This window comes from Rhinoraja longicauda, chromosome 26, assembly GCF_053455715.1.
Source record: "Rhinoraja longicauda isolate Sanriku21f chromosome 26, sRhiLon1.1, whole genome shotgun sequence".
In the NCBI taxonomy this organism is placed as follows: Eukaryota; Metazoa; Chordata; class Chondrichthyes; order Rajiformes; family Arhynchobatidae; genus Rhinoraja; species Rhinoraja longicauda.
In genome coordinates this window covers 32,815,935-32,837,639 of record NC_135978.1, presented here as the reverse complement: position 1 = coordinate 32,837,639, position 21,705 = coordinate 32,815,935, and the positions used below count along the sequence as shown (strand labels likewise).

The window sequence follows — 21,705 nt, the reverse complement described above, 5'->3', positions numbered from 1 at the left end:
AACAAGCCCTGTACATCTCCTTTCAACCTTCTCCCTCACACCTTAAAGTTATGCCCTCCATTCTTTGACATTTCCACCCTGGAAAAAAGATTTATTCTACCTATGCCTTAACAATATTCTATATTTCTATCAGCTTTCCCCTCAACCTCCGATGCTCCAAAGAAAACAATCTAAGTACAGTATGTCCAACTTTTCCTTATCCCCTCTAATCGAGGCATAATCTGGTAAACCTCCTCCGCACCCTTTCCAAACCTTCCACATCCTTCCAGTCATGGGGCAACTAGAACAGCATGCAATAGTCCAACAAAAGTCCTATAAAGTTGCATCATAACCTCCTGACTCTTATACTCAATGCCCCGACCAATAAAGGCAAGCGTACTATATGCCTACTTTATCATTCTATCTGTTTGTTCAGATTAGATTAGAGATACAGCATGGAAACAGGCCCATTGGCCCACTGAGTCCACGCCGACCACTGTTCAGCCATTTCACACTAGTTCTGTTATCCCACTTTCTCATCCACTCCCTACATATTTCGGGGTAATTCGTTTTGAGTGGCCAATTAACCTACAAACCTGCACGTCTCTTCCGATGTGGGAGGAAACAGGAGCACCTGAAGGAAACCCACGCGGTCACAGGGAGAACGTGCTAACTCCACACAGACAGCACCCGAGGTCAGGATCGAACCCGTGTCTCTGGCGCTGTAAGGCAGCGGCTCTTCTACTGTGAGACCCTAAATCTGTGTCGCCATTTTCAAGGAGTTATGGACCAGTACCCCAAGATCCTTCTGCACATTAATGCTATTAAGGGTCCTGCCATTAACTACATACTTTCCCCTTAAGTTTGACCATGCAAAGTGCCACATCTCACACCTGCTCAGATGAGCACTACCTGCTCATTCTCCACCCTTATCTGTAGCTGCTCTATCACAGCCTTCCTCACTGTCTGCAGCTCCACCAATTTGAGTGTCTTCTGCCGGTTGTGAGGGTATTTGCCGTGGTCAACACCAGATGCCATACCCTGGCGCCTTTACCATCAGAGCCCGGGTCTTCAACAGGGCCATTTGGAAGAAATCACTCCCAATCTACCACCAGCAGGTGTAGTGCAGCACCAGAGGATCAAACTCCCTCGACCACTGCCATTCCACCATCAGAGAGTCTGCTGTCCTTAGTCTGGGACGTCCGACCACTCGGCTGAGCTCCTTCTTCCTGCATACAGGGCACACCCCCAGAGGTGAGGACTGTACAAAGCTGGTCAGGGGAAGCAGAGGAACGACTACGGGACTGCTTGGAGTCAGCAGACTGAGCAATGTTCAAGGACTCAGCAATGGGTCTTAACAAGTACCCCACAGTTGTTACCAACCTCATCAGGTAATGTGTGGAGGAGTGTGTTCCCATGAAACCCACCCGGGTGTTCCCCAACCAAAAACCTTACATTGACCAGGAGGTCCGCGATCTTTTGAAGACCAGATCTTGGGCATTTAAGACTAGCCGCGCAGAGCTGTAAAAGCCCAGATCTGAACTCGATAACATTATCAAAAAGACAAAAAGGGACTTCTGCTCAAAGCAGGAGGATGGGGTGGATGTTCGGCAGGTGTGGCAGGGTTGAATGCCATCACCTCCAACAAGGCGAAACCAGGAGGCAGCTCAAGCGACATTGAGGCTTCACTCCCTGACGAGCTCAATGCGTTCCACGCACGCTTTGATGTGCCTTCCCGAGCCCCCATACGCCCTGATGGTATTACAGTCACAGAGGCCGACGTCAGAAGACCCTTCAGGTGGGTGAACCCTGGGAAAGCGTCTGGATCTGATGGTTTACCCGGTCGAGTGCTCAAAACCTGTGCAGACCAACTGGCTGGAGTTTTTGCGGACATCTTCAACATCTCATTACTGAGGTCTGAGGTTCCCACCTGCTTTAAGAGGACATCAATAATATTGGTGCCCAAGATGAGTGAGGTGACATGCCTCAATGACGATCGACTGTTGGCACTAACGCCCGTGGTGATGCGGTGCTTTGAGAGGTTGGTTATGATGCATATCAATTCCTACCTCAACAAGAACCTCGACCCACTACAGTTTGCCCACCGCCACCACAGGTCAACGAGGATGTGGTCTCACTGGCTCTGCACCCCACACTGGACCACTCGTGACTGTGTAGCTGGACACGGTGCAAATTCCATCCTTAAATTTGCCGACGACACCACTCTTGTTGAACGAATGATAACTAATGATAAGTCAGCATATAGAAGGGAGATTGAATGGTGCCAGAATAACAACCTTGGTCTCAACATCAGTAAAACCAAGAAACTGATTGTTGACTTTAGGAGAGGAAGGCTGAGGATCCACAAACCTGTCTTCATTGATGGGTCAGTGGTGGAGAGAGTCTAAAACTTCAAGTTCCTGGGCGTGGATATCTCTAAAGATCTGTCGTGGACCCAGCACATTGATGCGATCATAAAGAAAGTTGGCATGTGGAATACACTCATGAATTCCTGCAGCAGTACAGTCGGGAGTATATTGACTGGTTGCATCACAGCCTGGTTCAGCAACTAGAACGCCCATCAACGAAGGAGATTGCAAAAAGTGGTGAATACTGCCCAGTCCATGGGCACTGACCGCCCCACCATCGAAGGCATCTACAGGCAGCCAGCATATTCAGAGACCCGCACCACCCTGGCCACGCTCCCATCTCACTCCTGCCACCAAGGAGGTACAGGAGCCTGAAAACTGTAACGTCCAGGTTCAGGAACAGCTTCTTCCCAACAACTATCAGGCTTTTGAACACTACAAACTCCGGACGACGAAACCACCTTGATCGTGCTACGAACTTTGGGCTTTTTGTTTTGTTTTTTTGCACAATATTGCAAGGGCCAGTCAGAGGGTGAACTGGGGTAATGCTTCCAGCACCTTCAAGGTCGGCTGCAGGAGGTGCCCACGGGACACGAGGAGAGGAGAGGAGAGGGCCTCCGGCTCATGGGATCAGCTCCAGTACATCGAGCACACGGGCCGACCGCACTTTGGACTGTCAATAGTGGCACCAAAAATGGAGGGGCCTACCCTAATCAAAGACCCTTGTCACCTTCTCAAAAACTCAATCAAGTTAAGAAGACACAACCTGCTGTGTACAGTCGTGCTGACTGTTCCTTAGTAACCCATTCTCGTCCAAATGGCAGTAAATCTTAGTCCTGGAATCCTCTCCAATAGCTTCCCTCCCACTGATGTGCGGCCTATAATTCCCGGCATTATTTCTCCTCTCCATTTGAAACAAAGGAACAACACTGGCTGCTCTCCAGTCCTCTGGATTAGAGGGGAAGCAAAGATCTTTGTTAATATTCTCTATAACCTCCCAGCCTATTAGTTCCTCTGGTTCCCATTGACTATTTGGGGGCCTCTCAAATAGTGCAATCCCAAAATAATGCTCATGAATGAATGAATACGTTCATTGGCCAAGTATGTGCATGTACAAGGAATGTGCCTTGGTGCTCCACTCACAAATGACAACACAAATCTAGTTAACAATGAATTCATCCCTTCTCACTTCCTGGCTGCACCCATAAAGCTAATGATCCCTCAGTAATGTCATCTTGAACTACTGCCCGTCTAATGCTTCATTTCTCTCCCTTGCAGTCCCATTCCCTCCAGTTATCTGCACTATAAAGACGTACAGGTATGTAGGTTAATTGGCTGGGTAAATGTAAAAATTGTCCCTAGTGGGTGTAGGATAGTGTTAATGTGCGGGGATCGCTGGGCGGCACGGACTTGGTGGGCCAAAAAGGCCTGTTTCCGGCTGTATATATATGATATGATATGATGATATAAAAGGACCAAAGCCCCGAGGTCTATGACCAATAGCCCCAGTGGCTGGGCTGCCCTTCAATCTTATCATTCTTCAGCCCCGCACCACACGCTTCTGCCTGCTCCCAAACAAAAGTCTCAAGAAGGGACCTGTCTATGTTCTCCAGCGATGCTGCCTGACCCACTGAGTTACTCCAGCACTCTGTGTCTATGTTCTCCAGCGATGCTGCCTGACCCACTGAGTTACTCTAGCACTTTGTGTTATTTTGTGTATTAACCAGCATCTGCAGTTCTTTACTCCTGCCCTTTAATAATGATGTCCATGGGAAGATATGGGAGAAAATTTATATTTGATACTTTAGAGATACAGCACGGAAACAGGCCCTGCGGCCCACTGAGTTTGGCCCACCAGCGATCCATGTACAGTAGCACTATCCTGCACACTAGGGACAATCTACAATTTACAGAAGGCAATTAACCTACAAACCTGCACATTTTTGGAGTGTGGGAGGAAACAAGAGCCCCTGGAGAAAACCTCCTCCTGGGGAGAACGTACAAACTCCATACAGACAGAACCCGTAGTCAGGATCGAACCAGGGTCTCTGCCGCTGTAAGGCAGCAACTCTACTGCTGGGCCACCGTGCTACACACAGTACAGTGTACTAGGCCATAGATTACATGAAGAACACTGGGATCTAGTCGCCCCATGGGAACAGAAATCCCACTTCTCGTCCATTTGGGAAGTTCAAAGCGAGTCAGGCAACTCTATTGATGGAGTGGTCATCCGGTCATGCTGAATGTGGAGCAAACACGGGCCCAAGCTGCCTTCCCTTGCTTCCATTTCTGATGTGCTTATCCCTCAGGAATTTAAAACCCCACCCAGTACTGACAAAGCAAATCCAGCAGCAAATATGCAGGTGGTAACTTGAACCAAACCCGAGCAATAGGTTGATATGACAGCTGGCACAGACTGTACAGCTCCTTCCAGCCTCTTGTGGCAGTGCCAGGGGCTCAGGAATGAAACCTCACCTCTTTTATATGTGTTGACAACCATTAATGAAAGGAGACTGACACTGAGCAGACTGAGATAACATAGAAGTGTAAACGGGTGATCGATGGTCAGTGTGGACTCAGTGAGCCAAAGGGCCTGTTTCCACACTGTATCTCCAAACTAAACTAACGTCCCTTCCATTGACTCCGTCTACACCTCACGCTGCCTCGGCAAGGCCAGCAGCATAACCAAGAACCAGTCTCATCCCGGTCACTCCCTCTTCTCCCCTCTCCAATCAGGCAAGAGGTACAGAAGTGTTAGGAAGGAACTGCAGATGCTGGTACAAATCAAAGGTGTTTATTCACAAAATGCTGGAGTAACTCAGCAGGTCAGGCAGCATCTCAGGAGAGAAGGAATGGGTGACGTTTCGGGTCAAGACCCTTCAGACTGATGTCAGGGGGGCGGGACAAAGGAAGGATATAGGTGGAGACAGGAAGATAGAGGGAGATCTGGGAAGGGGGAGGGGAAGAGAGGGACAGAGGAACTATCTAAAGCTGGAGAAGTCGATGTTCATACCACTGGGCTGCAAGCTGCCCAGGCGAAATATGAGGTGCTGTTCCTCAAATTTCCGATGGGCCTCACTATGGCACTGGAGGAGGCCCATGACAGAAAGGTCAGACTGGGAATGGGAGGGGGAGTTGAAGTGCTCGGCCACCGGGAGACCAGTTTGGCCAACGCGGACCGAGCGCAAGTGTTGAGCGAAGCGATCGCCGAGCCTGCGCTTGGTTTCGCCGATGTAAATAAGTTGACATCTGGAGCAGCGGATGCAATAGATGAGGTTGGAGGAGGTGCAGGTGAACCTCTGTCTCACCTGGAAAGACTGTTTGGGTCCTTGGATGGAGTTGAGGGGGGAGGTAAAGGGACAGGTGTTGCATCTCGTGCGGTTGCAGGGGAAAGTGCCCGGGGATGGGGTGGTTTGGGTAGGAAGGGACGAGTGGACCAGGGAGTTGCGGAGGGAACGGTCTCTGCGGAACGCAGAAAGGGGAGGGGATGGGAAGATATGGCCAGTGGTGGGGTCCCGTTGTAGGTGACGGAAATGTTGGTGGATGATATAGTCTTTCCGTTGACTGGATAGCACGTGACCAAGAAGCTTTTCACTGTACCTCGGTACACGTGACAATAAACTCAACTCAACTAAAAGAGGGGTAAAATGAGCAGGAGAGATGGCCAAAGCCAGTAGCAGGCTTGGGGAGACACAGGAAAGAGGGGGAGGCAGATGGGGGAGCAGGAAGTTATTGAGATTCCCGCAGACAGTCCGTGAAGTCATATCGGAGAGCTGGCGAGGGAGAGCAGCAGCAGCCAGCAAACCTGCATCCCACAGGAACAACCTTGACATTAAGGTCGACACAAAATGCTGGAGTAACTCAGCGGGTCAGGCAGCATCTCTGGAGAGAAGGAATGGGTGGCGTTCCGGGTCGAGACCCTTCTTCAGACTGATGTCCCGCCCCGATACGTCACCCATTCCTTCTCTCTCTTGAGATGCTGCCGGACCCGCTGAGTTACTCCAGCATTTTGTGTCTACCTTCGATTTAAACCAGCATCTGCAGTTTTATTACCTACAAAAATGTTGACTTTAATACAATGAACGCATGGTCAACGGTCGATGTTGAAGAAGGGCTGCCTGGTGAACAGCACTGTACCCAGTTCACACGTGGAGACAGGACAGCCAAGGTTCAAGCTCCACGCATCAGCAAGAAACACACTGCAAGATGCTGCCTTCAGACTTTAGAGACACTGCAGAAACCACCGAGTCGGCGCCGACCAGGGATCGCCTTGTACACTAACACTATCCCACACATCAGGGACAATTTACGATCCTTACCAAAGCAAATTAACCTACAAACCTGTGCGTCTTTGGAGTGTGGGAGGAAACCGTGGTACCTGGTGAAAACCCGTGCAGTCACAGGGAGAACGTACAAACTCCGTACAGTCAGCACCCGTGGTCAGGAATGAACCCGGGTCTCTGGCGCCATAAGGCAGCAACTTTACCACTGTGCTTCCCCTTCAAAGAGACTGATTTGTTTAAAGCAATCCAACAATAAGACTCATTCAAATGTTTCTTCATCAAGATATTTATTTAAATCAAACAATTTAAACAATTCAATAATTCAAACAATTGATTGGAGAAGTAACTGGGGTCAGAGTCAGTTGGGTGGCGTGGCGCTGCAGTGGTACTCACTGCCTTACAGCACCACACACTCTGGCTCGACTCTGACTACGGATGCTATCTGTACTTCTCCCAGTGACCTGTGTGATCTAGTATCCTCCCACATTCCAAACATATACAGGTTTGTAGGTTCATTGATTTGGTATAACTGTAAATTGTCCCTAGTGTGTGTAGAATAGTGTAAGTGTGCGGGGATCGCTGGTCGGCGCAGACTTGGTGGGCCGAATGGCCTGTTTGCACAATGTATCTCTAAACTAAACTAAACTAAAGTCATTTGTTAAGATATAGACTGACAAGGGAAAGCTGAGGAAAGATCAGTGGTGGGTAAACACTGCTTAATAGTATGTTTTGCTGAGACAAAGGAGGTTGATGAATGTGATGCGATTTACCAAGTGAATGTAGGCTTTCAGAAGGTGTTTGAGAAAAATGTGTAGGAGACTTTGCTGATACAATAGGGGCTGTGATACGGCTGCTGATGCATGAGCTGAGGCAATGGAAGTCAAGATGTCCATGAAAAACAACTGCTGGAGGAACACAGCGGGGCCAGCCTCCTTGTTCAGAAACACAGACGGACAAACTCCTGGAATAGCAACAGGCAATGCTTATCATTGATAGATATTATAACGCTTAGAGATATGAAGGCACAACCTAAAGCACTCAGAGGTATGAGGATGTTGCCAGGACTTGAGGACTGAGCTATCAGGAGAGGGTGGGCAGGCTAGGACCTTATTCCTTGAAGCTAGGAGAAAAAGGGGTGACCTTGTAGAGATGAATAAGATCATGAGGAAAATAGGTAGGGTAAATGCATGGTCTTTTACCCAGACTAGAGGAATCGAGAACCAGAGGACACAGGTTTAAGGTGAGAGGAGAAAGATTTAATGGGAATCTGAGGAGCAACTTTTTCACACAGAGGGTGGTGGGTGTATGGAACGAGCTGCTGGGGGAGGTATCTGAGGCGAGTACTGTAACAACATTTAAAAGGCATTTGGACAGGTACATTGATAGGAAAGGTTTAGAGAGATATGGGCCAAACGGGAGTAGGTGGAACATGTGTAGATCGGGCATCTTGGTCAGCATAGGCAAGCTGGGCCGAAGGGCCTATGTCCGTGCAGTATGACCCTATGACAAGACATGGAAGTGTGGCAAGCAGTGAGGATGATAGTGGCAGATAAAGAGGATAAACAGAAGGATGAGGCAAAGAAAAGTTACTGCATTAGAATGAAAGTTGACACCTTTTGCAGCGAATGAATATCTGTGAAATTGGCAGCTCAGGTGGACAGAGCAGGTCCTGGGGGCAGGGCTAAATGAGGTAATATTGGGCCTCTGTGGAAGACTGCCTCCACATCAGTTCACTGTTTAGTTTAGTTTAGAGATACAGCACGGAAACAGGCTCTTTGGCGCCCCGAGCCCCACACCGACCAGCGATCACCATACACCAGCACTATCTCACATACTAGCGACAATTTACGATCTTTACTGAAGCCAATTAAGCAATAAACTTGTACGTCTTTGGAGTATGGGAGGAAACCGAGGCACCTGGAGAAAACTCACATGGTGAGGGGGAGAACGTACGAACTCCGTACACACAGCACCCATAGTCAGGATTGAACCCAGGTCTCTGGCGCTGTAAATCAGCAACTCTACCTAAATTTCTCCAATGTCACGATAAGATTTGTTTCTATGCTGAGGATACTTGTCAATGGACACAAAAATGCGGCAAGGAATGTTCGAGATCGACACAAAGTGCTGGGGTAAACGAGTGGGCCAGGCAGCATCTCTGGAGAAACAGGATAGGTGACGGTTCGGGTCGGAACCCTTCTCAGACTAAAGTCTTCAGTGTAAAGACTAGCCCCATCCCTCTTTTTCCAGAGATGCTGTTTGACCCGCTGAGTTACTCCAGCACTTTGCGTCCATCTTTTGTTCAAACCAGCATCTGCAGATCTGTGTTTCTACAGGGAATCTTGGAGCACTTCCTCATATCTTCAAGGTTTTCTCAACCGTTCTGTGGCCGATGGCTACAGGTGTAAAACCACCCTCTGGTTCTTGCAAATATCTCTCGGACCTGTCTTGCCGCCTAACGGTGACATTGCTTCATTGCCCAGGAACAAGGACTCCTCTTAAAGACAGCTTCTGTAAGCTGGCAGCTTCAGTCTGAAGAAGGGTCTCGAGCCGAAACGTCACCCATTCCTTTTCTCCGGAGATGCTGCCCGACCGGCTGAGTCACTCCAGCGTTTTGTGTCCATCTTCAGTAACAGTGTTGTGTTTCCCTCGGGTGGCTCTGATTAGGCCCAGGACTCGCTGCCTCAGGTCAGACTGCCGGCCTTGTCCCGTCCTCTGCTACTCTGCCGATTCCAGTTCCTCGTCCTTTGGTTGCAACAGATCGGTCAGCTGATGGTTGGAGACTCTTAGCTGGCGTAACGTTCCCATGGCTTGGCACAGATACACAGCAAGAAGATGTTTACACTGCAAAATGCAGAACAATGTCATGCGTGGAGGGAAAAGTCAACAATGGAAACAGTGAAGGCACATTTCTTCATTCTGTGTGTCAGTTATAGCCCCTGCTGAAGAAACAACCCCATCCCCTCATGCTTTTCCAAGAAAAACATCCAAGAGCTACAAAACATAGTTGGGATTAAACCACTCTTTCAAAAGGCAGATAAAACAGTTCTATAATAACACAAAACTCTGGAGCAGGTTTCCAGCTTGTTGCATCTATTGATATCTTTGCTGACTGTGCACTTGGTCATGTTCACCACTGATCCTCAGCCTGCCATTCCCCAGTACCTAATAAATCACACTCAGCCTTACCTGTGTTGAAGATTCAAGCCCTCGCAGGGTGGAGAACGCAGAAGACTTACAACGCTTCACATAAAGAGAGTTCCCATCAATTCTCTGGTCGACCCTGATTCCCAACCTCTACTCCTACTTCTGGACTTTGCTTAGGTTAGTTTAGTTTATTTTAGTTTAGTTTAGGGAGACAGTGTGGAAACAGGTCCTTCGGCCCACCGAATCCGTGCCGACAAACACACCCATTCATTCACTCTAGTTCTCCGTTATCGCACTTTCACATCCTACACACAAGGGGCAATTTATGAAAGTCAAATAACCCACAAACCTGCACGTCTTTGGAATGTGGGAGGAAACCAGATCACCCAGAGAAAACCCATGCAGTCACGGGGAGAACGTACAAACTCCGTACAGACAGCACCCGTAGTCAGGATAGAACCCGGGTCTCTGGCGCTGTGTCGGGACAAATGTCCCACCCCATCCCCTGACATCAGTCTGAAGAAAGGTCTCGACCTGAAAAGTCATGCATTCCTTCTCTCCAGAGATGCTGCCTAACCTGCTGAGTTACTCCAGCATCTTGAGTCTACCTTTTTCCCCAGCAGTTTTATGTTTGTAACCCATGAGCTGTTGAGTTCAGTTTAGTTTGGTGGGAAACAAGTAACAAAAGCCAGGCTGTTTGATGACTCAAGAGTTACAAAGCCACAAGGAGCTAACAATAGACAATAGACAATAGGTGCAGGAGTAGGCCATTCAGCCCTTCGAGCCAGCACCGCCATTCAATGCGATCATGGCTGATCACTCTCAATCAGTACCCCGTTCCCGCCTTCTCCCCATACCCCCTCACTCCGCTATCCTTAAGAGCTCTATCCAGCTCTCTCTTGAAAGCATCCAACGAACTGGCCTCCACTGCCTTCTGAGGCAGAGAATTCCACACCTTCACCACCCTCTGACTGAAAAAGTTCTTCCTCATCTCCGTTCTAAATGGCCTACCCCTTATTCTTAAACTGTGGCCCCTTGTTCTGGACTCCCCCAACATTGGGAACATGTTATCTGCCTCTAATGTGCCCAATCCCCTAATTATCTTATATGTTTCAATAAGATCCCCCCTCATCCTTCTAAATTCCAGTGTATACAAGCCCAATCGCTCCAGCCTTTCAACATACGACAGTCCCGCCATTCCGGGAATTAACCTAGTGAACCTACGCTGCACGCCCTCCATAGCAAGAATATCCTTCCTCAAATTTGGAGACCAAAACTGCACACAGTACTCCAGGTGCGGTCTCACCAGGGCCCGGTACAACTGTAGAAGGACCTCTTTGCTCCTATACTCAACTCCTCTTGTTACGAAGGCCAACATTCCATTGGCTTTCTTCACTGCCTGCTGTACCTGCATGCTTCCTTTCATTGACTGATGCACTAGGACACCCAGATCTCGTTGAACTCCCCCTCCTCCTAACTTGACACCATTCAGATAATAATCTGCCTTTCTATTCTTACTTCCAAAGTGAATAACCTCACACTTATCTACATTAAACTGCATCTGCCATGTATCCGCCCACTCACACAACCTGTCCAAGTCACCCTGCAGCCTTATTGCATCTTCCTCACAATTCACACTACCCCCCAGCTTAGTATGCGACCAATCACACCGAACAGCAGCCACTAGGCTAGGTATTTCAACTCAGGAATCATTACAAGCAATATTTGGTAGTAATCTAGTCTATAAATAAACTTTAGCGCATGTATTGAATATAACTGTCCAAAGCTATAAATTATGCAATGTATCGTGAAAACAAGCGATGCCTAATCACCACCATGACTAATCTTTGGATGCACAATCTAGCTGACCCGGTCTCTTCCTGACCCTCACTGCACTGACCAGTAGGTTAGCTGACCACTGCAAACTGCCCTGTGAATTAGTTGTAGGGAAGAAACTAGGAGACTTGTTGAGAATGTGGGAAGAATAAAATTAGATTAATTGAGGTTAATAAAAATGTGAGTGGTTCTGTGTGTTGTACCTTCTGCTCGGTTATAGACCACCTTAGAAACTATATGCAAGATATTAATATGACAAGAGGGGGTCAGGGAATAACATTTTGTAGTTGGAATGTCAAGGGAATCAATGAACCAATTAAGAGAGGCAAAGTTTTGGCACATCTAAATTTAATCAAAACTGATATAATATTTCTTCAAGAAACACACCTTAAGAAGGAATCTCAATATAGACTTAAAGCTAAGTGGATTGCTGAATCATATCATTCCTCCTTTTCCCACAAGTCCAGAGGAGTTGCAATACTAATTCGTAAAGGAATACCTTTTAAGAACTCCTCAACAATAGTGGATATTGATGGTAGATATATTATATTAGTTGGAGAGCTAAATGGAGAAAAAGTGATTCTTCTTAATGTTTACGGGCCTAATTTCGATAACCCTATGTTCTTTAATAAAACATTTAATAAAATTCCTGAATTTACACAATATAAATTAATAATTGGAGGAGACTTCAATTGTACATTAGATTCATACTTAGATAGATCATCAATGCAAAAAAAAGTAAAATCTCAATCAAGTGTATTTCTAAATTCATTTATTAATACCACTAATATTAAGGATGTCTGGAGAATAGAAAACCCAATTGGACGGGAATATTCATTTTACTCACCAGTACACAAAACATACTCAAGAATAGATTATTTTTTAGTTGACTCTACGTTTATTCCATTTATTTATAATTCTAAATATCATAACATTATAATTTCAGATCATGCACCTGTAACATTCATGATTAAATTAAATGGAATGTCCGAGAAACAAGCATATTGGAGATTTAACCCACAAATTGTGAACGAAAAGTCATGCCAGGAATATATTATTAAACAGATTCAAATATTTTTTGAGGTAAATGACAACCCTGACACACCTATTTCTCTTATGTGGGAAACGTTTAAAGCGTATGTTCGAGGTACATTAATTTCTGCTCAAGCTTTTTATAATAAAGAGAACAGGATTAAGCAACAAACATTGGAAAGTGAAATCAAACAACTAGATATAGAAAATGCGAGAATGCCATCTACTCTAAAATATAATAAAATTGTGGTATTGAAATATAAATTAAATAAAATGTATTCAGAACAAGTAATAAAACTCTATCAAAAAACAAAACAATTACATTTTGAATTTGGAGACAAACCACAAAAACTATTAGCACGTCAGTTACGAAAAATGGAAGGGGAAAAAATAATTCATAAAATTAGAACAGAGACAGGAGAATTATTAAAAATGCCCAAGGACATAAATGATAGATTTCTCCAATATTATCAGAGCCTTTATTCAACTAAAACCGTAGCACAATCAGAAGGAATAGCAGACTTTAAAAAAAAATGTAATTTAAAAGGTTTAGATTCAAAAGATAGAGAAGTATTAGAAAGGGAGATTACGACAAAGGATATTGAGGAGTCTATTGGTTCTTTAAAAAATGGTAAAGCAGTAGGACCAGATGGTTTAGGCTCCGAATTTTATAAAAAAATTTATGATTTGCTTAGCCCACGTTTACATAGACTGTATGAGTATATATATACTCAACAGAAACTTCCAGACACTCTAAATGAATCTATAATAACACTTATTCCTAAAGCTGATAAAGATCCGGAAGACCCGGGATCATACAGAGCAATTGCACTTTTAAATACAGATCAAAAAATTTTAACTAAAATACTAGCGTATAGATTAAGTACAGTGATGAATAAATTAATACACCCTGACCAAACAGGCTTCATTCAGAAACGATACTCATACTATAATCTAAGAAGATTATTTAATATTATATATTCCAAGAGAATTATTAATGAAGATCTAGCAATAATCTCACTTGATGCAGAAAAAGCATTTGATCAGGTTGAATGGTCTTATTTATTTTCGGTGATGGAAAATATGCAGCTAGGGGAGAAATTCTGTACATGGATAAAACTGTTATATACAAATCCCACGGCCAGAATATTTACAAACCAAAGGTTGTCATCGAAATTTAGCCTATCTAGAGGCTGTAGACAAGGATGCCCGTTATCCCCATTATTATTTGCGCTTGCTATTGAGCCACTGGCAGAAAGAGTTAGGGGGCATCCGGAAATACATGGATATAACACAAAGGACACAGTGAATAAAATTTCTCTATACGCAGATGACGTATTAATTTACATTACAAAACCAGAAATTAGTATTCCAAACTTATTAAAGCTAATAACCCAATTTGGTTCACTTTCAGGATACAGAATAAATTGGAATAAAAGCGAAATTATGCCAATAAGGGAACATAATAAACAGATAATACAACAATTTCCATTTAAAATAGTAAATGAAAAATGTAAATATCTAGGTATCTATGTAACTAAGATATATACATCATTATTTAAAGCAAATTTCCCCCCATTACTGAACAAACTACATAAGAATATTCAATATTGGAAAACACTCCCTATCTCAATGGTTGGCAAAATTAATGCCATAAAAATGATTTTTTTACCTCAAATATTATACCTTTTTCAGACAATTCCGATATATTTGACAAAAAACTTTTTTAAAAAATTGGACTCTATTGTTAATGATTTTATCTGGGATTATAAGAATCATAGGATAAACAAAAGACACTTGTGTAAATCAAAAATAAATGGAGGCCTGGCTTTACCCAATTTTTTGTTTTATTTCTGGGCAGTTAATATTAAAAATATGAATTTCTGGTTGGAAGAAATAGATCATCAACCAGATTGGTTAAAAATGGAAAAGGAAGATTGTTTACCTTTTGATATTGGTTCGATATTATTTGCTACGTCTAAATTAAACAAAAAAATTTATAGGGGAAACCCTATAATATTTAGTGCTATACGAATTTGGAAACAATTAAAAAAGACATTAAAATTAGATAATTTATCACTTTTTCTTCCAATTGTGAATAATCCTTTGTTTAAGCCTTCATGGGTAGACGGGGGTTTTACACAATGGAAGGATTATGGAATTAAAAATATGGGACAACTTTATAAGGAAGGCACCTTTCTGACATTTCAGGAGTTGCAACAGACTTATGGTCTTCGTGGAAATGATTATTTCAGATATCTTCAACTTAGAGATTATGTAAAATCGAACTCCCAAAATTTTCGAATTAGAAATTCAGAAATTCTTGATGAATGTTGGAACAAACATCCTAATACAGAAAAATTAATATCTTATATATATAATATCTTATTAGACAGTGACATTCCCTCCACGGACTTATACAGACAAAAATGGGAAAAAGAATTAAACCAAGTAATAACGAAAGATACTTGGGAAGAAAGTCTGCAACATATACATCAGTGTTCACTAAACGCCAGACATTCTCTAATACAATTTAAAGTAATACATAGGTTACACTATTCAAAAACAAAACTACATAAAATTTTCCAACATATCTCACCTAAATGTGATAAATGTCAACATTTAGAAGCTACATTATTTCATATGTTTGCAAACTGTATAAAAATTAAAAAATTCTGGGTAAATATTTTTAGCATAATATCTAAAGTAACCAGCACACAATTGGACCCAGATCCAAAATTAATTATACTCGGAATATTAGAATTAAATCAAACATTTAGAACAACACAAAGAAACTTTATTGATTATAGTTTAATAACAGGAAAAAAATTAATTCTAAAATTTTGGAAAGGCACTACGGCCCCCACAATCAAAATGTGGATTATAGAAATGACGGAGACCTTAAACGTGGAAAGAATCAGATTTTCCCTGTTGGACAAACAGGAATTATTCATTGGAACATGGTCTCCTTTTATTGATTACTTAAAGGGTCAGAATAGTTCAGCACAGGAACCTGACTAGCACTCGGACTAAAGAATGGATGAAATGCTATACTTTGAAATGTACGAATATATCTCGAATGAAGTTTTTGTTATTTTAATAAATTTTTCCATTCTTCTTTAACTAACTTTTTCCTTATCTTTTTTTTTTTTTTTTTTTTTTTTTTTTAAATTTGTTTTTGTTTTTATTTTTCTTCTCTCTCTTTTCTTTCTTTACTTCATCTATTTCTTTAGCTCTATCTAGTTTAAAAAAAAAAAAAAAAAGGGGCAAAAGGTATTGGAGACAATATAATAATAATTGACAATATTATCAATTTAAAAATGTATGACTGTAAAGATGTAAACAGGTTATGTACCAATAAAAATTTATTAATAAAAATGTGAGTGAGGCGCGGTGGCGCGGTGGTAGAGTTGCTACCTTTACAGCGCCAGAGACCCGGGTTCAATCCTGACCACAGGTGCTGTCTGTACGGAGTTTGTACGTTCTCCCCATGACCTGCGTGGGTTTTCTCCGGGAAGCTCTGGTTACCTCCCACACTCCAAAGGCGTACAGATTTGTTGGTTGAAGATAGACAAAAAAAGCTGGAGTAACTCAGCGGGTCAGACAGCATCTCTGGAGAAAAGGGATAGGTGACGTTTCGTGTCCAGACCCTTCTTCACACCATATAAATATTTCAACTTCGATTGATAATTTTATTTTTGGAGATAATTTAAATCAGCTTAAATAATTTAGATGAGAACCTATATCGGTTTTAACGGGACAGAAATTTCTACCTAAACCAGAAGTTGTCGAGACCCTTTTTCAGAATGTCACCTATTCCTTTTCTTCAGAGATGCTGTCTGACCCGCTGAGTTACTCCAGCTTTTTGTGTCTATCTTTGGTTTAATCCAGCATCTGCAGTTCCTTCCTACAGGTTTGCAGGTGGATTGACTTGGTAACATTGTAAATTGTCTACAGTGTTTCTAAGATAGTGTGAGTGTGTGGGGATCGCTGGCTGGCACAAACTCGGTGGGCCGAAGGGCCTGTTTACATGCTGTATTTCTAAACTAAACTGAAATGAATGTAGTATGAGTGTGAAGGGATGGTGTGGATTTGGTGGGCTTTAGGGACTGTGTGAGTCAGTCTCTCTATAACTCTGCTCACTTTACCCAATACTTTGCTCTGTAGCTTTAACCTTTCCAAATTTGTCTTTTTCCTGAAATAAATGATTTAATCTGGGAAAGTCATTTCCTCTGTAGTTCCTCTGTTGAGTGGAAGACCATAGGCCCACAGTGAGTCATTGCTACACGCGCTGTGTGGGACAATAACTGGGAAGCAATGTGGAGAACATGAGATAACATGGGAGGGAAGAGAGCAAGGAGAGCATAGCTTTGTGGTTAAATTACAAGCTTAGCATCCAGAGTAGAAGACCAGTCAAGAGTTCAAATCCCAACACAGCAGCAGGGAAAATTAAAATATCTTATAGAAACAAATAAAATTCTTAAGGGATTGGACAGGCTAGATGCAGGAAAAATGTTCCCGATGTTGGGGGAGTCCAGAACCAGGGGTCACAGTTTAAGAATAAGGGGTAGGTCATTTAGGACTGAGATGACAAAAAGCTTTCTCACCCGGAGAGTTGTGAATCTGTGGAGTTCTCTGCCACAGAAGACAGTGGAGGTCAATTCACTGGATGTTTTCAAGAGAGTTAGATATAGCTCTTAGGGCTAATGGAATAAAAAAAAGCAGGAACAGGGTACTGATTTTGGATGATCGGCCATGATCTTATTGAATGGTGGTGCTGGCTCGAAGGGTCACCCATTGTCTATGTTTCTATGTGGATGTTTCACTCTGGCCGGTAAACGTTACACTTACCAGTATGTGGTCATTCCTTCGTAAGACGGAGTACATGAAAGCTGCACAGGAGCAGTAGAGGCAGGAGCTGAAGCAACGATACACCCGGCCAGAGCTCCCAACAACCTACACATCACAACAGACAAGAGCACCAGTGAGGGCAGCACAGGTGGCACATTGGCATGGTGGAAGCAACGATACACCCGGCCAGAGCTCCCAACAACCTACACATCACAACAGACAAGAGCACCAGTGAGGGCAGCACGGTGGCGCAGCGTGGCAATGCTGCTTTACAACACCAGAGACCCGGGTTTGATCCTGACTACAGCTCATGTTTGTACGGAGTTTGAACATTCTCCCGATGGGTTTTCCCTGGGTGCTCTGGTTTTCTCCCACACTACAAAGATGTTCAAGTTTGTATCTTAACTGGCTTCGGTAAAGATGTAAATTGTGTAGGATAGTGCAGGTGTTGATGGATCACTGGTCGATGCGGACTCAGTGGGCCGAAGGGCCTGTTTCCTCGCGACATCCATAAACTAGACTAAGGTGCATACAGCACAACAAAAGATGTTTGAAGAGGCTAAGAATGATTCTAATCTCAGGGTTACGGAAGACATTTTTCTTGAAAGTGGTGTCACGGGTAGATAGGGAGGTCAAAAAGGCTTTCGGCACATTGGCCTTCATCAGCCAGAGTATGGAAGTTGGAAGGATATATAACTGTTATGCATGTTACAGCTATTCAAGAAGTGGTGAAGCCACATTTAGAGCATTGTGTTCAATTTTGGTCACAATGTTATAGGAAAGATGCTGTCAAGCTGGAAAGGGTGCAGAGATTTACGAGGACGTTGCCCAGAGTAGAGGAATCGAGAACCAGAGGACGTGGTGAAGTGAGTGGGGAAAGATTTAATAGGGACCTAATGGGTAACTTTTTTACACAAAGGGTGGTGGGTGTGTGCAACGAGCTGCTGGAGGACGTAGTTGAGGCAGGGACTATCGCAACGTTTAAGAAACATTTGGACAGGTACATGGACAGGACAGGTTTAGAGGGACTTGGGCCAAATGCAGGCAGATGGGACTAGCGTAGATGGGGTATGTCGGGTGTGGGCTAGATGGGCCTGTTTCCGTGCTGTTGTAATCATGTATAGTCTTTTCGCTGACTGGCCAGCACGCACAAGGTTCTAGGTTGACTTGGATCCAAAGCTCCCATTGGATGCACCCTTGCCACAGGTGTGGAAGTGGCTTCACCATACACTTGGTGTACGGGCAGTCACTTGCAGTGCCAGACCCCACACGCCCGGCCCGGCACCTCCTCTCGTGCCTTCAAGCACAGCAAGCACTGGGGTCTTTGAGTACATTTGTCACAGCCACAGGCGGAAGATGGACAACTGATTAAAGCTAAACTACAAGAAAATGCCTCGAAGTGCACCAACCTTCAGCCTTTTAGTTTAGTTTAGTTTATGATTGTGTGCAGTGAAAAGCTTTTTTGTTACGTGCTATCCAGTCAGTGTAAAGCAAGGGTTCCCAACCTGGGGTACGTTCACAGAGGGGGTAAAGTTCGCCGACCCAGGGGGTCAATTTGTTGATTCTGGATTTGTACGTATTGACTGTGTTTGGTTCTGGTATACCAGTATCTGTTCATCATTAGTTGTTCATAAATAAGTGAAATAACATTGTTATGTGCTTTTATTATTGTTATTTGAACTTAAAATAATAATGTTAAAAACAGTATTTTTTAATTTCCCCTTTGTCGGTTGCTTTATTCTGGTAGAAGTGTAAACTCAAATTACTGAACAAAACGGTGGGGGTAAATTTACTTTCAAAAAGTTGCAAAGGGGTAAACGGGACGAAAAAGGTTGGGAACTCCTGGTGTAAAGACTATACATGATTACAAGCCGTCCAGTGTACAGATACAGGATAAAGGGTATAACATTTAGTGCAAGGTAAAGTCCCAAATAAATCTGATTTCAGATAGCCCGAGGGTCTTCAATGAGGTAGATGGGAGGTCAGGACGGCTCTCTAGTTGGACAGGGAGGTCCAGTTGCCTGATGACACCTGGAAAGAAACTGTCCCGGAGGTGTGCCGGGTGAGATTGGTCATTGATTATTATTGATCATCGTTTATCATATTGTTTACAGAGTACTGTGTTTACATATTCTGTTGTGCTGCTGCAAGTTAGAATGTCATTGTTCTATCTGGGACACATGACAATAAAACAGTCTTGACTCTTGATTGTGCTGGTGGCCTTGCCGAGGCAGCGTGAAGTGCAGATGGAGTCAATGGAACGGAGGTTGGCTTACATGATGGTCGTGATGAGTGCTTCACAATGTCCGGAAAGAAACTACCAGCGGGCAAGCCAGGACTTTATTTCTTGGAGCGCAGGAGGCTGAGGAGTGATCTTTTAAAGGTGCATAAGATCATGAGGGGAATAGACAGGGTGAGTCCACAGAGTCTATTACCCACAGTAGAGAAATCAAGAACCCGAGGGCATTGAATTGAATTGAATTGAATTGAATAATTTTTTTTTATTAGCCAAGCATGTACACATACAAGGAATTTGCCTTGGTGCTTTGCTCGCAAGTAACAACACAATATACAGTAAACAATTAAAAATTAAACATTATAAGTTCAACATGTGAAGAATGAAATAAAATACCAGAGCACAAGGAGGCTGCAGTAGAGCTACTGCTCATGGAAAAAAGCTGTTTTTATGTCTGGCTGTGGCTGCTTTGACAGTCCGAAGTCACCTTCCAGAGGGAAGTGCTTCAAAGAGTTTGTGGCCAGGGTGAGAGGGGTCAGAGATGACCTTGCCCGCTCTCTTCCTGGCCCTTGCAGTGCACAGTTTGTCGATGGGGGGAAAGGTGTTGGTACAAAATGAGAGAGGAAAGATTTAATCGGAATCTGAGGGACAACTTTTTCACACAGAGGATGGTGGATATATGGAAGGAGCTGCCAGAGGAGGTAGTTGAGGACATTTGGATAGGTACATGGATAGGAAAGGTTTAGAAGGTAACAGTCAAATACTGGCAGGTGGGGCTAGTGAAGATTGGGCATCTTGGTCAGCATGGGCAAGTTGGGCTGAAGGGCCTGTTTCTGTGCTGTATGACTCTCTAACAATATAAAGGTGTCCAAGCAACAGACCTGGTAGAGTGATCTTCCACTGGGGGAGTCGACAAGCGTTACTGAGCGTTGATCCACCAGTTCCAACGCCTGCAGGACGGGAGGTCCAAAGACAAACTTCAGCCTGGAAAAGAAACATCTTTGAGACAATTCAAACCAAACATATTCTGGCAGTTTGTTGGCACTGGGCCTATATTCACTGGAGTTTGGGAGAATGAGGGGTGACCTCATTGAAACGTACAGAATAGTGAAAGGCCTGGATAGATTGGATGTGGAGAGGATATTTCCACTAGTGGGAGAGTCTAGGACCAGAGGTCATAACCTCAGAATTAAAGGATGTTCTTCTAAGAAGGAGATGAGGCGAGTCAGTCTCAGTCTAGCCCACGACAGAAGGGGGAGGAGTTGTAGTTTGATAGCCACAGGGTAGAAGGATCTCCTGTGGCGTTCTGTGCTGCATCTTGGTGGGACCAGTCTGTTGCTGAAGGTGCTCCTCAGGTTGACCAGTGTGTCATGGAGGGGGTGAGCTGTAATGTCCAGGATGCTCCGCAGTTTGAGGAGCATCCTCCCCTCCAAGACCACCCCCCTTGAATCCAACTCCACCCCCAGGATGGAGCCAGCCTTCCTGATGAGTTTGTTGATCTATTGGCGTCGGCGGCCTTCGCCCTGCTGCCCCAGCGCACGGCGGTGAAGAAGATGGCACTGGCTACCACCGATTGGTAGAACATCTGCAGCATCTCACTGCAGACGTTGAAGGAGCGGAGCCTTCTCGAAAAGTGCAGCCGGCTCTGTCCCTTCTTGTACAGGGCCTCAGCGTTCCTGGACCAGTCCAGTTTACTGTCCAGGTAAACTCCAAGGTATTTGTACTCCCTGCTAAACTGCACGTCCATGCCAGGAGGGAGATAGGTCAGCCATGATTGAATGACGGAGTAGACTTGATGGGCCGAATGGCCTAATTCTACTCCTATCACTTGTCTAGGACAGCCTCAGAATAAGAGGACATACCTTTAGAAAGGAGATGAGGAGGAATTTCTTTAGCCAGAGGGTGGTGAATCTGTGGAATTCATTGCCACAGACGGCTGTGGAGGCCAAGTCAATGGATATTTTTACGGTGT

General features: G+C 44.2%; 1 protein-coding gene across 1 annotated transcript in view; it reads right to left on the bottom strand.

The window, feature by feature from the left end:
• Positions 1–6,945: 6,945 nt before the first annotated feature.
• The window catches only part of zswim7 (zinc finger, SWIM-type containing 7), a 32,156-nt gene continuing 17,396 nt past the window's right edge, over positions 6,946–21,705 (bottom strand). Inside the window, exons 4-6 of the mRNA XM_078422144.1 lie at positions 20,615–20,717; positions 17,498–17,602; positions 6,946–9,475 (exon numbers count right to left, since the gene is read on the bottom strand). Coding sequence (XP_078278270.1) covers positions 9,350–9,475; positions 17,498–17,602; positions 20,615–20,717 — 334 coding nt within the window. The 3' untranslated portion in view covers positions 6,946–9,349. The remainder of the gene's footprint in view (positions 9,476–17,497; positions 17,603–20,614; positions 20,718–21,705) is intronic.